At 39.2% G+C, this 17,866-nt stretch overlaps 1 protein-coding gene across 6 annotated transcripts in view; it reads left to right on the top strand.

The window, feature by feature from the left end:
• The window catches only part of PDLIM5 (PDZ and LIM domain 5), a 116,432-nt gene that overhangs the window by 80,101 nt on the left and 18,465 nt on the right, over positions 1–17,866 (top strand). For all 6 annotated transcript variants that reach the window (XM_061991699.1, XM_061991698.1, XM_061991697.1 and 3 more), the window contains one exon: positions 10,907–11,094. In XM_061991699.1, coding sequence (XP_061847683.1) covers positions 10,907–11,094 — 188 coding nt within the window. The remainder of the gene's footprint in view (positions 1–10,906; positions 11,095–17,866) is intronic.

Here is a 17,866-nt window from a genome sequence, read left to right as displayed (position 1 = left end):
GTGCATAGCAATTAAAAATTTGAGTAGCTTGTAGGCAAAAGGTAGAAAAATAGTTAAAGTGGCCCAACCAGTCATGGGTAGGAGATTTGATTGGAAGGTGGATTTGTTGTCAAAACTTGGTGCTGTGGGGAGAATATATAGTGTGAAAGTGTGGAGTAAAATTTTTGGGGGAAGGCACAGCAGAGTGTACATTGTGTAACATCAAAGAATCGTACATTTTTTATTCATCTGGCTTTCAAAGGCTAGTCACCCTTACTGTAAAATGTGTATTTTGGGGATTGTTCAGTAGCCTGAAGTTTTTGGAGGAGAATATAAGCATTCACTTTTCTAGTGACAGAGTATCCAGTGTAGTGTTTACCAAGAGGGAAAGTAAGTTCTTCCCTCAGTAATTAACATTCTGGGATATTAAACCATACCTGTTCTCTTTTTTATGAGTAAGGAGGACTTTTAAAAATCCTTAAATGAACTTCTCCTGAGTTTCATTTAGCACTGCCAAAAGTGTGATGTGCTCTATTAATGACTTTTGTTCTCTTGCTGCTTTTGGGCAGGCATGATACGTCTCTATCTACTTGCGAAACAAATCCTTTCGGTAAAATCTCAAGCTGTCAGGCTAAGTCATCTATAAGTCATACAAGGTAAATGTTTGAAGGTGTATCTACAGCAGACTGCTTGCTAGGTGTAAGATTTTCAGTCAGCATTTTTGCATTTAAATCTGAGAAGTGGTATAAAATACAGTTGTGTGAGTATTTGGAGCGTTCTGTTAATTTCAGAAATGATTTTTTTAAAAAAAGCACAGCAATTCTGTGGATAACTTTTGAATTTTAAAATAAGAGCTTAAGTTATGGATTCACCACTGGTGAAATTATTTTGGAGCTGGTCTGTTTTTTCACTTTTTTTGGCGTGTTCACATTCTTATCAATCCAGATAATAAGACAGGAAAATGAAAAGGAGGTGAAGAGCATGCTGAATTTGGTAAAGATGGCCAAAAATAGACTGAAGTTATATCAGCAAATATTCCAAAATTTTCTATGTTTATTATGAAAAAAAAAAAAAGTAAGCTAAATGATTTTCAGGGCTCTTTCTACTAGCATCATGGAGACTTAGGTATATGCACTTGGAATGTCTTGGGCTTTAGTTCAGTGGGAATGGCCAGGCAGAGTCTGGGATGGGGAATTTGGAATGGCTGAGAGATGCTGAATGCTGACTGGATGAGGGGAAAGTTTTATTTGTGCATGGAATCAAAATTGATTTTTTCTACATTAGTACTCAAGTGGCCTGTATGTTACCTGATATCTCTTGGAGCTAGGAACCTGTAATCACATACCTTTCTAGAAGTTAATGCAGTCTGATACTGTACTGTGTCTCTGTCAATCTTTCCTGTTATCTTTGTTTTTTCCTCTGGTGCCTCAAAGCTACTGTGATAGAAAAGTACTGCTGGAAAAGCCTGTGGGAGTTCTGCCCAAGTCTGGACCTGCTTCTCTTCCCATTCTTTCACCTTTCAAGCAGAGATCAAAAATAAAGAGCATGGCTGCTGCTGCTGTGTCTGCTGCCATTGCTGTCCGGGCCAGGTAGACTTCAACTTTAAAAAGAACATTTTACTGCTTGGTTTAAGAAAATTCAAGCTAACAAAAGAACAATCGATCCCTGTCAGGGTTAAAAAAATCTATTTTTTTCACAGTAGCATGGTAGACAAGTCATTAGAATATATCCAAGGCTCCCATGCCCCTTTTCTAGCTTAGCTCTAGACTGCTGCTCTGAACTTTGGGGTGTAATTCAGCCTTTCTGATCCTCGTGATATGTTTTATGGTTCAGTCAATAAAGTAACTATAAATAGCAGTTATGTTACAAGACCAAAATAATCGGCATCTTTGGATAACTTTTGGATACTTGAAGACAATAACTCTCTGAGTTCCTTCTGAATCTTTACGGGAATTCTTCTTATAAAGGCTTACTTAGACCAGTGGTCTCAAGTTTTCTAATCCTGCATTAATATCAATAAAAAAAATCTGGGCATGCAATATATGTATATTTATGTATTTCTAAATTATATAAATGTAATATGTATATGTTAAAACTACACAAAACTAGAAATGTAAAAGGGTTAAGAAAACGTTGAAATAGACACTATTTACAAAATGTTTTCCATTGATTAATGGTAAAAATAAAACAGATTTCTTCTCACACGCCAGTGAGTTGTCTTGTTAACCCCCTGTGATGTGCAACTTCCACTTTGGGGACTGCTTATTTAGACATAGTTTCTACATCAGTTGTCCTAGGTTCACTTTCAGCATACCACTACAGAATTTACAGGCTTTTCGTAAGGGTTTTGGGGATTTCAGTGGACCTAGCCAACATGAACTTTGGTCACCTAGTGGTGTTTTTAAACACTTGCTAGACTCTCTGAACCGAGTATCTACCATGCGCTCTTGGATGCCCTGTTCATCACGCCTGTCGCTAAGCCTCCTCTGCAGGCCATCGGGCCCTCCAGGAAGTCCACAAGTGCTCTGGAGTTGCAGAAGTGCAAGAGGTATTGTCTGAGTGCCGTGCATGGTTGATACTTGGGACCTGCAAGAAGCAGCAGCTTGTTCTTCAAAGCCTGTTTCTGTTGTTTGCATGCTCCAAACAATCTGCTGTGTTGTGGTCTTTGGCATGAGGTCACCAACCCCAGATCCCACTGGTTTCACCTCTTTGCAGAACTAATCTACACCCTGTTCCTGCCAGTGATGTTTGTGCAAGTCCACCGTACTAAGCAAAAACTTCCTTACTGGCATCAGGTGCCATCAGGTTACCTGCAGGGCACTCTTTGGGTGCTCTTCATGTTGCATCACAGACCTCCAAGGCAGGCACCATTGCTCTAAATAGCCATGTGGAGAGGAAACAGGATAGACACGCTGGCTTGAAGCCTCTGTCCAGGTGAATTGTTTTTAACAGTTGTTTGAGTAAGTAAGCGGCGTGTTGGCCTGGAAGGGTGCTTTGGGAACAAAGACTGCTGTTTTTCAAAGCTCACTTTTAATGTATAACTGACATGCAGTGCAGCAAATAACTACTTCAAAAATTACTTGCTCTCTAGGCCCTTTGTTACAGCACTGATTCTGTTCAGTGCACAGGACTTTTTGTTCCTATTGCTTGACCACAGCTGTGTTAATGCTCACTTCTGCAGAAAGCTGCTTTTATGTCATTGACTTCAGCCTCAAAGGCAGAAGTCTATTTGATTATTTTACAAGAAAGTATGCATTAAGTTGTGCTAATGAAGAGAAAGTCGAAAATCTGTGGTTTTTTCATGTACTTATTTGCATTTTCACAGGAATAAAACTTTCTGAAGATAAGACCCCATTATAACCCAATTATAAGTAGATCTGAGATCCACTTGATGTAGAAGCTTTTGTTAAGTTAGAGGTATTAGTTCTTTCCCTCCTGTTTCATGATTTCCGAGGTAACTTCAATCACTAGCAGCTAAAGTAGGCCTAAGCTTGAGGAGCGGAAATGGTAGTTATTAGACACAAGCAGACAATCTTAAGTTGTATCAAAATTTCTAATGTTGTGACGTATCCACTGGACATATCCATAGATATACTTCTGCAGGGGTCTTGGACCTGATGATCTCTAAAGGTCCCTTCCAACCCATGCCATTCTATATGTCACACTGTGGACATGACCATAGAAAAAAGTAGTATTATCAGAATTATAGTGATATAACACAACCTTAAATATTAATTTGCTTTTTGCCACTGAATTATACTTAAGAAAATCTCTTTATGTATGCATCCAGGGGGAAAACCTCTCCAGGAGATCTGATACCTGTGTATCAGTACTGGTGAAATCCAGGACATGATGCCAGCAAGACTTTCTTCTTCAGCTGTGGAGTTTCTTTGCTGATACTTTGGTAGAGCAGATAACGGTGGTGGAAATTAATTCCCTGATTTCCTTTTTTCCTTCACTCACTAATGTGCATTGTTCATGGCAAAAGCTGCAAATGAAGTTAGGTTGTTACAAGAACAGAAACATTCTCCTTCCTGACTCTGAAAATGGCTTTATGTTTATCCATCATTTGCTCACCACACAGGGAGAAACTCCTGGTTTTGAAAGTTTATTTTTTGAGGTGCAAGCACTTAGTTCTGCCAGAAAGCTGAGACTCCAGAGCTGGCTCCATTCAGTTGCTGTACCTTATGAGTACATGGAACTGTTTGTTGGGAAAGGCAGGAAACAACAGAGAGCGTCTTTCATCCTGCCATAGTTAAAGTACAGTTTTGGAGTTTTTACTCTGTTTTACTCTTCCAGTGGGTAAAGCTGGAGAAGAGATTTGTGCCAGGGAGCCATGAGGTATACTGGGAGTCCAGATATCATACAAGCTTGCCCGGAAGACCTTATCAATGTCAAATATATCAAGGTCATTCATAAATTATTAGAGGGTTTAAAATGTTATTTCTAAACTTGTGGAATATTAATTCTCTCTTAATCCATTGCAATAGCCAGATTATCCTGGTTCAGGTTGCTGCATACAGACTGTGGCATTAAGTGATACAGGGAGTGTATGATTTTCAGGCTGTCAGGGACATCCTAAATATGGTATGACCTAAAATAGAAAATGATCGAAAATTTGGGACATATGATGTAGCAGTACTCTGAGAACGTTATGCATAAGTGGTATTTTTTAAGAATTTTTCCCAAAATAACTAGTGTTGATCTTCAGATATGATACAACATACCAGGGCAGTGATTTCTATTTTGCTTATTGTCATCCTGAGCTCATTATCTTCACTTGGTGCCAGTGAGGAGGAAGGGATTGCCAGTAGATGGAGCTGTAGAAGTGGGGACAATTGATAAGGAGGGATGAAATCTTGTCTGCCGTAACTGAAGACATGAGTATATGACACTGTGTAGTAGAATAACTTGTTCAAAAAAAACAACTATCTCAACCAAGAAAGCCAAGATAATAAACAACTTTGGGATTTGTGTTTTCTGGCTCTGTCTTGTATAACTTTTTGATAAAAAGGTAATGGATGTATTTTGCCAAGGTATTTTGCAAACAAGCTTGAGCTTGTTTGCATTGTCTCTGAGGAAAAACTCAAGGTTGTAGCTATGACAAAAGCAGAGTTTCAGTTTTGTTCTTTGCTAGGGTTGCTCCACAAATATTTATCCCTCTCATTTCACCATCTCTTTTCCAAAAAGCTAGCTGTCTTTTACTGCTCTGTACTGGGTAGCTGCCAGAGAATTTGACCTTTTACAGACTTAATATGTGTTATGAACTGGCCTGAAGTGTTGCTGAACGCCCATACATACTCTTCCCCTACCAGACTCTTCAGAAATGGACTTTTTAACAACCATGCTGTTATTAAAATCATGTTTATTCTGATGGAAATGGAGATAGACTTAAGTTTATTAGGGGGGATATGTTTTTTAACAAACAACGCATATGCAGCAAAGGAAATGATGCATTTAATATGTTGCATTTCCATGAATTGGAGCTCTGCCCTGAAATTAAATCTCCTGGCAAATACACTGTGAAATTTGTGGAGAAACTAGAAGGAATGAGTGTTGACATGGCTTTTGCTTTATCTACCTGACAGCTATACCATGTATAATTACTGGAAAAGAGGGTGGTCTGGCCTTTTGAGATAAACACTGATGTTGACTCTTGAGAGAATACTTATTCTGGAAGATATTTTGAATTGTTTCAGTGCAGAGTGCTACTTATGTGGGTTACATAGTCCCTCATCGTAACTCAAGATGGAAATACCTCCACCCACATGACTTTCTCTGCACTTTCTTTTTACTATTTCATTTTGTATTTTCTTCTTTCTTGCAAGTTATTGGAACACTGCTAGGTTAACATGAAGCAAACACTATTTTAAGAAGCTGTCCAAGATTATGGGTTTGCAGTAGGGATGGGAACAAGGTCAGTACTCGGTATTTCTTGCCTTGCGTTTGTGTATTGTTACATCAGAAAACCCTTGCAAAAAGGCATATGTTTGTCCCCCATTCATGGACTTTTGTCATCATTCTCATACCTGGCTTTTTCTTGTCTCCCATATATGTGTATTTTGATATTAGACAAAATACATCATGTGGTGTATATGACTTAAACAGCATAGCTTAAAACAAGAAATGGAGATCTGAGAGTCAAGTTTTATCTCAACTGTTCTAAAAGCTTGCTGTAAAGCTTTGGACAGGCATCTGTGTAACAATTTGCTTAGTCTTAGGGCAGACAAACCGTTCTTTCCTTACTCTGAAATTGCAAAGTTTCTTTAATATAGATGTTTCAAAAAGTGTGTAATATTTTTTCCCCCTTCAGCCCTATATCAAGCACTTTGTGTGTATTTTAGAAGCTATTTATTCAGGTTTCTACTTGATGCCTGCTTGGGGTTAACAACCAGCAAACAGCAATGTGTAATGCAAGGGAAGTCTTTCTTGTTGAACTGTTTTGGTTTTAGAAGCCATAAAGCAAAATCAAGGTATTCTACTTGATTGTGCCAGAAACCAAGAAGAGTGATTTGCTCACGTATTTTCTTGTGTTGGTCTTGTTTTGCCTTTAAAGATTTAATATTCTTAAGGGAAAATAACCTCACAGAATTCCTGGCCATCTGAAGAAAGCATTTACAGGCTGTCTGTTAGATACTACATGACCTTTGCTGTCAGTAAGCTTCCTCAAACCACAGGGGACTTGTTTCTGACTCACACAGTTCTGGAACAATGAGTGTGAGTTAAAAAATATCATTTATAATCCAGAGAACTATGAGGAAAATAGTGATGTACCAAACAGAGCTCAGGGCTCAAGTGCTAATGTTAACAGATAGACAACCTGCTGTCTTGGATTTACATGAGGAAGAAGTCCACTCAGACCTCTTGAACCCACTTAGAAAAATCTGAGAGACTTGGGTCCTTTTTACCATTTCAGTGGTATTATAAGTTACATGACCACAAGATACGTTTCATTTAAAGCTAGGACCTTTGGCTAATAACAACATGACACACAGAGTTATCTTCTCTAAAGTATATGTGAAAAAAATCTAGACAGCATTATACAGGAGTTTCCATGGAAAGATAGAGGGAGATTTAGGCATCTCTAGCACCAAACTGTGTTTTTCTTCTCTTGGATTTTGGAGAGAAGGGAGAGTGTGAAAAATTCTAAATACTTCCATAAGGGTTTTCCAGTGCAAATTTCTTAAGATGCTTCTGAAATGTATTCAGCCTCGTCTCGGTGCACCTGATTTTGCGAAGGAAGGGAGTGTGCTATGGATGCAAAAATCCTAGAGTGTTCTCTGAAAAACAGGATACTCATTTCATGGGTGACCTGGACCCACTTCCTTCCCCACCATCTTTGCCCATCGCTTCTCTGTAGCATCCAAGAAGCTCTCAGTACCACATTCAGTGATGGGACAGTCATCTGGCAAATGTCTTTTTTGCCCTGTCTCCCATTGGAAACCAGAGTGTCATACAGCGTGTCATATTTGGAGAGGAAGGTGAGGAGGGATAGCAGAGGAATTATTACTTGCTTTTTAGTCTATTTTGCTTGTTTCCATAGTGCTTTTGTTGATGAGGAGGGAGTAAGTCTGAAGAGCCTGTTGTCAGCTGTGGATCAAGTTTGTGCTGGCACTGGAGCCCTCTGTTTTTTTCCTCCATGTCTTTTCCATACATGTCCGTACTTTGACAGAATAGGGATCCACTGTGCAGGAGTAATTGTTCTCCATGGAAATACAGGAGAGTATCTCATGTACAAGCTAGCATCTTCTTTGCTGAAGTTTTCTTCTTGGACTGTTTTTGCAATGCTTCCCCTGCTACCCACTTCCAGGATTATTTTGATTAATCTTTCTTTAACTTATTAAACACATTGTGAGTTTTCAGGATATGAGGCTGAATCAATCAGACTTGCATTCCACTGTTCTTTCATTCTTACAATGTTTAAATCCTTTGCCGAAAGCTTGACAGCAGAGCATTCACATCTTGCAAACAACATTGTTTTTCTTAAAATGGTTGTGACTCTTTATTGCATTAGCTTTTTTATGAAAAACTTTTATTTTTACTGTAAGTATGGATCAAGTGGAGGAGGAATTTAAGAGTTATGAAAACAGAGTTAAAAGGTTAAAGCTAGAGTTAGAAGGTAGGCTTCTTATTAATAGTAGTATAAGTGTTTTGACATGGAAATGTATTTGACCTCAGCCTGACATATGAGTTGTCATCTGGGAAGACTGAGAAAGTTACTCATGTGGAACTTGGTAAATAGTTTTATCATTTCATCTTCAGTTTTGTAGTGGCAACACTGAAAAGTATATGGGAACTCTCTTCTAGAACCTGTTAATTTTCTTGAATTTCTGTATATAATTCTGTCTTCACATCATGTGTTTTCTAGATTCTAATGAATCTTGGATCATCATTGTACGATATTGTAGCAAGTTAAAAAACACTAGTAGTGCTAGTTGTGGATATTGTACAGCCACTTTGTAGAATATCACACGAGACACTCATTAAGCTGCAGTAGCAGCCTGTCTGTTAACAGGCTGTAGTGCTGTAGTTTTCTTGTGTTGACTCAACCCTTGCTTAAAAGAACCAACCACAAAGTATAAAGGGTGTCAAAGACCTGTCAGAAGTTTTTCCCTGAGGACAACCTGATCCCCTCTCTCAGAGTGATGGCTTCAAGCGTTTCTCTTAGGAAGCTTCTCTCTAGATTAGGCTTCTTGCACATAAACCACAAGAGGTGTTTAAAAAAAAAAAAAAATCACAGGTGCTTTTACAGGTGAGTTTATTGTTATCTTTTAGTTTGGGATCATTAGGATTTGCCTAATTTTAGAATGAAAGTCTTAGTGTCTCCAGTAATCTGGTGCTTTGGGAACCAGCAGACCACGTCACTCACAAGCTTGAGAACTAAAGCATAAAAATGGCAATGATGGAGGTACCAATTGGCACGACAGCTAGCCTTATAGCCATGTATCAGTGTCTACTTCCTTGCCTATACCTACAAGGCTACTGCTTCTTGCCAATAGCATACCTCAGCCATTTCTATATTTTTCTGCCCTCCTCCTTCCCTTTTGCTTGACTTTCATCCATTTTTGCTTAAGTAGCCTCTTCTGTGTAAAGACTCAGCTGGAATTCCTGCTGATTCAGCAGGAATTTCTTATTCATGACAGATTATTTCTATTATTTATATGTTCCAGATAAAGACAGTAAAGAAGTGCAAGACATAAAAAGTGATTTGACAAGTGGTGATGAGTCTCTTGGAGGGAGGAGGAGCGAACTTTCTTTTTTTAGGATCAACAGTTTTTTGAGGAATTCTTAAAGTTGTAATCGGATGTGACTTGGAGCAAGTTTGATGTCAAACGTGTCAAACATACTCAACAGTATAGAAGGATGTTTCTGTGACATTGAAGTTGTAGACATGCACTTTTTTTTTACAGTAGAAGCCAGTCCCAAACTTGTCATCTTCAACCACTGAGCTGCTACTTCATGTCAGAGGATGCCTTCCTATCCTTCTTCTTTCAGTCTGCAACAGTGCTTTTATGCAGCAAATCTCAGCTGCCTAAAATCTGTTGTTAAAAAGACTTGCATCCTAAGCCTTTAAGGAGTCTAAAGTGTACCTTAAATGCCACCATTTGCACTATACCAATGTCTTTTAAATATATTTTGATATTTAAATTAAATAGAATGTGAGGTCTCACTTTGTGCTTCACTGGGCTTGTGCAGGCTGGGTAAGGCAAATCCATCAGTGTCAGTTCAGCACAGCTACCGCTGCTATCAAAAGTCTACAAGTGCAATAACTGTTACTCATTAAACTGAGCATCCAGATATATTCTCTAAACTGTGAGTCTTTTTGTATCCCTTACCCAGAAAAAAAGATTCTAAATACATCAATTATTAACCCTATAAATCTTAGAGACAAAAAAAAAAAAAAATTATGAACTTGCATTTTGACCTCATGGTGTGTTCAAGTTCTTACATGTCATACAGGCAAGGCAATATTGTGCATGTGCAATACTTGTAAAAGTAGCTCAAGGATTTTTACTTTATGAACTTGGCACAGTCTATAATTCTGTGAATAACCCCAGTGAAATATGCATGATGCACATGTGCTGTAACTTTGGGGTTTTTTTAATAGAGGAAAAAATACGAGGCTGCTGATGTGTTCACCAATGGGTTTCCAGATTGTACAAAATAAGTATTTGGTGTTGTTTAGTTGTTGAGTTCCTTTCCCGATTTTGTAATTATCTTAATTTGCAAATGACCTTCATTAGCAATTACTCCTTCACTTGGAAGATTGGAAGTAAGTGGCTACTTATACTCTAAGTGAATTTTGATTAAGTGCAGTTTTCATCATGTGTGTTTTTAAATAGCTGAAAGAGTTCTGCTAACCCTGAAAGTATAAAAGCAACGGTAAACTGCTCTAAAGAGGCAATACAAAATGTTCATGTTGTTTAATGAATTAAGACATGTATAGCTCTTTTAAAATACTTAATTTTTAGGGAGAGCAGTGGCCCATAGAAGATCGTATTTAATTTAGTTGCTTATAGATTGATGATTTTTATTGAGATCTACAAGTGTAATCTGACTAATACAAGTATTTGCCTACTCTCAAAGGAGGAGGGGAGGAAGTATTGAAAAAGTCTGGAAGAGTACCAAAGTAAGGGTTCTGTTTTAACCTGTATCACGCTAACAATTAATGGAAATTTTGAAGGGGTTTACTTATCTGTATTAACCTTCAGCAGAAATTGTTTTGTGTCTAGTTCTTAACAGCTTTAAAACAGAACTTTCATAGCATTGTCCTGGAATGATCCCCCCCAACATTTGTGATGACAGAGGAATAGCTGCTTCTCTGTTACACCAGGATGTAGGGATGTTACTACACATCTCTATTTCACAAATTATTTTGTTCTATAAAGAAATATATTTTATTTTTTCCTCCCTCATTTCTGAACAGTGACTCTCTGGAGGCTACCCAACCTGCTGCTGCTTTTTCGGCCACCTCAGCAAGGAGCATGCCTGCCTGCCAAGAAAACACAGCCACAAGACCTGCTCCCGTCAGCACCACATCTGCTGCAGGCCTCAAGCCCACGGGACCCCCAGGTGCTGCCAAATACTCTGGCTGGCAGCCTGCAAACCAAGCAGGTAACTTTCTGTGAGACTTTTTCTTGTTTGCGTAAAGACCTGTAAATAGCTCAGGAAAATGTATTTTACCATGGGCTTAAAAAACATGAGCCTTCAAATGGCTGTTTCTGTGTCTTGAGTACAGGCCAGTTTGTTTAGAGAAGAGGAGAAGCAAAACAGGTTTAGCAGTTTTAGTAAACAAGTGACCCTCTGTAAGTGGCCTCATAGATGTGATTGGTTTCACAAACGAAATCAGATGTCCCTGACCTCTACTAACAGTGTATCTATGAAGATTACATATACACCTCACAGTTTCAACTTGGTGCTTCCCATGTGACTGCAAATTCAAGAGCGCATATTCCCTGCTGTTTCAGGGGGTCGAAATGTCAACAGACGTATATTTTCCAAGTGATCTTCTCTGAAGTAGACTTTAATTTAAAATAATAATAATAATAATATATAATTTAAAAGACTAAACATTAGAATAGTTATATATCTGACATTTGTAGCTTTTATTTCAACCGAGTGCTAGAGTACTGCAAATGTTTCTGATATGGAGATTTGTTTAAAGATGGGTTCTTGTAAGGACAACTTACATAGCTACTTCCTTTGAAATGTAATTTGGTGATTCTTACCCCTTTAAACCTGCACCAAAATGTCTTATGTCCAGAGAGTATGCCATTTCACTCCTATGTTATAACTATATCTGTATTCAGACATGTGATATGTGTAGTGGTGTACCTGTATTTTCATAATTACTTCAGGTGATCTTTCGGTATAACTTGTTTCTTAAACTGAATCAGGCTTTGGACCAGAGCTAAACTTGAGTAGTAATTTCAAAGGATCTGAGGAATCTCTATTACTTATTACACTTTAACTGCAGATTTTTCCTGTAAGAATGAGAGGAATAGCTTTGATTCCCTTTCTGACAGGATCTAAGACGCTAAAAAGCACTTTTTTGGTAACACTTTACCGTCTTCCACTCTTTAAAACTATATCCAGTTTAAAAGAGGAACTACAGAGGTCCTGGTGTAAAAATAAAGATAAAACATACAGTATTAATGTTGTATGGTTTACAATGGCTTTGACATATCTGGCTAAATTACTGTTGTGCCTGATATGCGTTTTGGACATGCAATTCTGCTAGCAAACCTCAAGATGGCAATATGCCGTCAGTTCTATGCTTCTCTATGAAATACCTAATATATTCTTAAGATCAAGATAAAGACTTACCTTTTTACCGGTTTAATTCTCACAGCTTCACTTTTTTGAGTTAACTATCACTAGAGGGGTAAAAAAAACCCCAACTATTTAAAGTTGCATTTTCAGTAGCATGTGTACGTAAGACAAATGTTTGTGGAAATATGGTAGTCCTGAATTTTTGTAAGTGTCTGATTGTGCTCTATGTTTAACATAATTCACTGTGTCTTACCAAGTGATAAATTTGTTTCACTTGCACAGAAACCACCCATCAGCTTGGGCTTTCGGTAATACCACACCCATCTTCAAGCATATTGGTAGATGGCTTGCTGCTAAATCCTACCAGCGTGCTTGAGTAGTAACGCAAGTCTAAGGTTTGAAATACACTTTTTGAAGTTTTTTAAGTGATGGACACTGGAAGGAGAAAGATTTAGAAGGATGAATTAAATTATACTTGGTTATGTGCTTACCTGAAAATCAGTGCCTATGCTGTTGGATAAATATGAAAATTGCAGTATTTGTTCTATTTAATAGCTAACTATTATCCTATGTTTATGTAGCATTGCTCACCCCCAAGGAACCCCAAAGCATTTTCCAGTCAGTACTATGGGAAAGCACTTGATGCATGCACAGGAATGGCTTTCACCCTTCACAGCCATGCAGTCACTTCTTGGGTGAAACGTAACAGCTGCTTTTAGGCACGCTGTAACACTCCACAGCATCTTGAAAGGAAGTGGATAGCACTACGGCTAATTGAAACCAGGACAATTTAATAAAGTATAATTACCCAGTAAATGCAGTTACACAAACTGGAGTTTGGCTGGGAGATGAGCTGTTGTGTATAGTGTATAGTGCAGCAGGATCTGTGATGGTCAGAAGTGGTCAGGACTTTCAATATTATGTTTCTCACATAAAATTGCCTTATCTTTCTTGGCATCTTCAAAACGCTGGTGTCGTAGGGGCAGCTGCTGGCCAAGTGGGGACCGGGGAGTCTGGTGCCAGGCACGGCACTGCCAGCACCATGTCCTGCCTGCCTTTGTATGCAGCAGCTGGGTGGGCAGCATCTTGCTTCATTCACTGGGGTCCAGCAGGATCGCGGGGGTCCCATGGTGAGCTGGTACAGCTGGCGGCCAGAAAAGCTGTTTTGCTACTGAGAGAGAAGGGTTTCATTGCAATCAATGACCTTCATTCCTCCAAGGCTTGTCAGCTGAGTATGGGTGTGATGGGGGAGGATTTGCAGTAGAAATGTCCAAACTTTGCAAATTTAAGTGACCAATTACCCGCGTGTGCCAGTTTCCGTGTTCCCAGGGTCTCTCTCAGCCTGATACGACTGGGATATATAATCCCCTTCCAGTAGAGCTGCTCGGGAATGTCAGCATATCCTGCAATACCCGCAACTGTCAGTTGCCTAATCCCGAGCCAGCACATGTGTTAAGCACATGCTGCCTTCAGCAGAGGGAACACACTTGAAAGCTAGCTGTAAGCAGAGAAAAATTGATCCCCAGGCAACTTTCTTTGAAAAATTCTGCTGTTTCTTTGCCGTTGTTTTCATGTGTTTGGTGGACTTGCATTTGACATCTCTGGAGTTATCCTTAGTATGCTGACTTGTGTTTTTTGTTTTGGGGAGAGTTTTTTCCCTCTATTTTCTATTCCCTGAATGATAATGTAGCTTTAAAAGCAGGAGAAAATACAAGTCTGCTCCTAGGTGTGATTTGACATCCTGTCCTGCATGTACTGACAGTTTGGGCTTTTATCTCCTTTGTGACTTATTCTGTAGAGGTTTGTGAAGGAAAATGGGGTAAAAATCCAGACTAGAGAGTGTTGGCCATAAGGCCAAACAGTATGAGCTGGTGAGCAGCAGGGAGGGAGGCAGGCACCAGAATTGCTGTGCTATTGCAAAAGACTTGTCCTGCCAGTGAAGTCTTTCTCAAGATCCACAAAGGGATGCACTATGGCACTTTCTGTCCTCATCATCTTTGTTTTTCTGTGTTTGATTTGTAATTACCCCAGTCAGTTCTATTGACCGTACAGGCCATGTTTACTGGATAAGTTAAGTTGATGGCCATCTACTTTAGGAATACTTTTCCATGAACAAGCCAGCCAAACTATTGTGCCAATCTTGTTCATAAAGTTCTGCAGTTTTGTTTTTAGGGCCATCTCATTCCAATTTGTTTCCTTTGTAGAACAGGAAATTGAAGGCAGGATTCATTATTATAGGGGCCCAAGGACCTAATATGACCATTTTTGAAGACCGTGGTCTGAACTTGGGAAAGAAACCAGAATAATGCTACAGGTCATTAAGGCAAATGCATGTATTGTTGGTAAGGACTCTGCTGTAAACAGTCCCAAAATGTAAATGTTCCAGTGTTTTCTCCTGAAAAAGGTTGTTGGAGATTGCTCCTCCAGGATGCAATTACCATTGATTAAACCAGAAAGCCTTGTCTGTAAAAATGGAGTGATTGACAGGTCAAAATAAAAAAGCTCCCTGATCCTGGTGTGTGGACTGTTATTAATTTTTCATCTAATCTAAATTATTGTATTGTCATGTGACAGCAGGCCACAAGAATTTGTTCTTACAAGTTATGTAATGTGAAGTCACTTAGCCAAGCAAAACCAATTGTGAAATGAGAGTAATTTATAAATGTCAACCTTAATTTGATGGTAGTATGAAATTGTAGTTCCTGCAGACATGGTGAAAAAATGAATACGTTTCTAAAACATGAATGTTTATGTTTAAGAAGGGGCAGATTGTAATAGTGATTCAGAAATGTACCACTTACTTGTTGGAGGCAGAATGCCCTGGTGTGCCTCACCACAGGGTCTGCTGAACAGAAACTCAACTTTCTGTTGCAAATAAGACCTTTGACAATTTTCCACGTGATTTGATGTTGCTAAATTCCTGTACTATTGCACCAAGCTGTGCTTTTAAACTAATTGCCTACATAAATCAGATAGATGTGTGCTCCTTTCTGTAGTAATTTAAACAGAGGGGAAGAGATTATTTGTCTCTGTAGTTATTTCACACCCATTGAGTGTGAACATTCACTTACTTTCAAAATTGGATACTCTTTGTTTTCTTAAAAAGTAACTGTCCTGTTGTCCAGTCTGGCTCTGGATCAGTTCCTCTTCATTTGCTAGCACCAGCACAATGCAATGATGTGTCAGATGAACAGTTCTAGGACATCCAAGAGTTATGCACAGTATTTGTTTGACAAATGAAAAGCCATTATTTCTCTGGTAAATGCAGACTTACCACATTAATGCATTCCTGTGACGTTAAGCATCAGCTCCATGAAGCTGGCAGATAATCTGCACAAGAACAAGACTGGACACCAAGGCTTTCTGAAGGCAGAGTCGAGCTGTCAAGGTCAGAACAGGAGCTAAAAGCGAGGGAGGCAAAACATTATCAGCAGAAAACTACTAAATGGTTATCTAAACTGTCACTCAGAGAAATGAAACACTATTGTACAGGCCTATGTTTTCTTTTTCTCCTTGAGCCACGTTTTCAGTAAAAGCAAGGCCAGTTGTGCCATTTTTTGTGATGTGATGTCACAAATGTGATGCAACATGTCACAAGGAGGCAGACTGAGTGAGCCAAAGCCATCATACTCATTAAGATGAGTTACAGCTAATTTAGTCAGAGCCTTTCCACTTGAAAGGCTGGTTGCTAGCACAGGAACTAACCCCTCCAGTTGCAGGGGTTGTTGAAATTGGGCCAGGATGGCACCTGTTGTGATTTTCCATGGGGCACATAGCAGCCTTTTTGCTGGCATTTAAAGACATGATAATGGTTTAATCCTTCCTGTTCTGTCTTCAGTCAGCAGCAGGGATTTAGCTCTGACTGGCAAAAGGAGAACTGCTGCTGAATACAGGAGTTTTGGGTTTTTTTGTTGTTTTGGGTTTTTTTTTTTTGTGTGTGGTTTTTTTTTCCTCCCTCTTGCTTGTCCTGTGGCTTTCTCCATTGAACTTGTGTGATTTCACACGGGCTGGGGAGTGGATGGAGTGTTATATACACCTAATGTAACGGGCTGACAAGCGAGCTTTTCAGACACGTTGCTCCATCCGGCCATCTGTTTGGTTTGGAGGGAAGGAACAGGAAGATTTCTTACTGTACAGATGTATTAAGAGAAGTCAGAAAATTGGATGTATGAAACTTTTATATTTTCCATGTATAATACAGTAGTTTGATAGCGTATAAATCACTGAGTTAGAACACTTTAAAATATGAAGTTCTGGCACTCCCACTGCTTAAAGTAGCATTGTTATTTATAGATATTACATGAAGTCTGATGTTATGTTTAAGTGAGCGTTAAACAGTCCAGACTGTTGTATTGTTGCTACGCACCAGAGAACCTCTGTCAAAGTGACTTTGGCACTGCTGTGTATCCGCCTTTCTCCCTTTGTCTCTCAAACCTTTCACCAGTGTTTGCAGTTATCCATGTGCTCAGCAATGGAACAGTCTATTATTAGTCTAACAAGGGCAAAGTCACACTGGGATTTTTGAAAAAGAAGAAAAGCCATTTCTTTACCTTGCCTAAAACTTTGTTAAAAATTAAACTAGCCATACCAAGGAGTTTAGTGAGAGCAAACACTGAGGGTTTGCTAAACTTAAACCTAATAAAGCAGAAAGTTAATAGTCAGGTACAGAGTGTTTTCTGTTTTAGAAAAGCCAGTTATGACAATATACAAGCACAAATCACCCATGCTTTAGAAGGTTTAATTAAAGAGAAAGAAGGTGAAGTGTGCAGCCTGCAAAACTTGGAGGTTTAGCCACAGAGATGTTTCTGTGACTTGCAGAGAACCCAAACTGCTCTGTTACTCAGGGTAGACTATCTCTTGAATGGGTGTAAAATTCTTATAAATTATTACTTTTAATTACTGCATTTACTTATTATGATTTTGAATTCTTCAGAGCACCCACAAAAACTACCGTGCTCTGTCCTGTTTTAAGCAGCAAAGGTGGCGCCCAGAATGAGAGGGGACCTCATTAATATTTACAAAGTATATGTCAAGGGGATGGGCCAACGCTTTTTTTCTGATGTGCCCAGTGGTAGGATAAGGGGTAATGGACGAAAGCTGGAACACAAAAAGGAAAAGGAAAAACTTAAGGAAAAACTACTTTCCTGTGAGGGTGAGGGAGCCCTGGCACAGGCTGCCCAGGGACATTGTGGAGTCTCATTCTCTGGGGGTTTTCAAAACCCACTTGAATACATTCCTGAGTGACCTGTTCTAGGTGGACCTGCTAGAGCAGGAGGATTGGACTTGGGTGATCTTTAGAAATCCCTTCCAACCCCACCATTCCGTGATTCTGTGATTGTGCCATGAGGCACCTAGAGTGGTTTCCTTTCCCATCTCCACATGGTCATCATTTGCAACTAAATACGTGTATTATTTGTGCAGCCTTGCCAGATCTTGGGTACTGGGACACCTCCCAACACTCTTGAGAACAAGGCTGTTCGTGGCATACAAAATCATACAGGTAAAAAACAAAGTATAAAGCACAAACCACTGGAGAGTTCAGACTGCTTGCCAGGAATTAAGAGGTCTTTGCTTTGAATGAGTGTGATTTAACCTACCTTGTTATTACGGGTGT

Source organism: Colius striatus, chromosome 3 (assembly GCF_028858725.1).
Source record: "Colius striatus isolate bColStr4 chromosome 3, bColStr4.1.hap1, whole genome shotgun sequence".
In the NCBI taxonomy this organism is placed as follows: Eukaryota; Metazoa; Chordata; class Aves; order Coliiformes; family Coliidae; genus Colius; species Colius striatus.
This window is presented reverse-complemented; position numbering and strand designations above follow the sequence as displayed.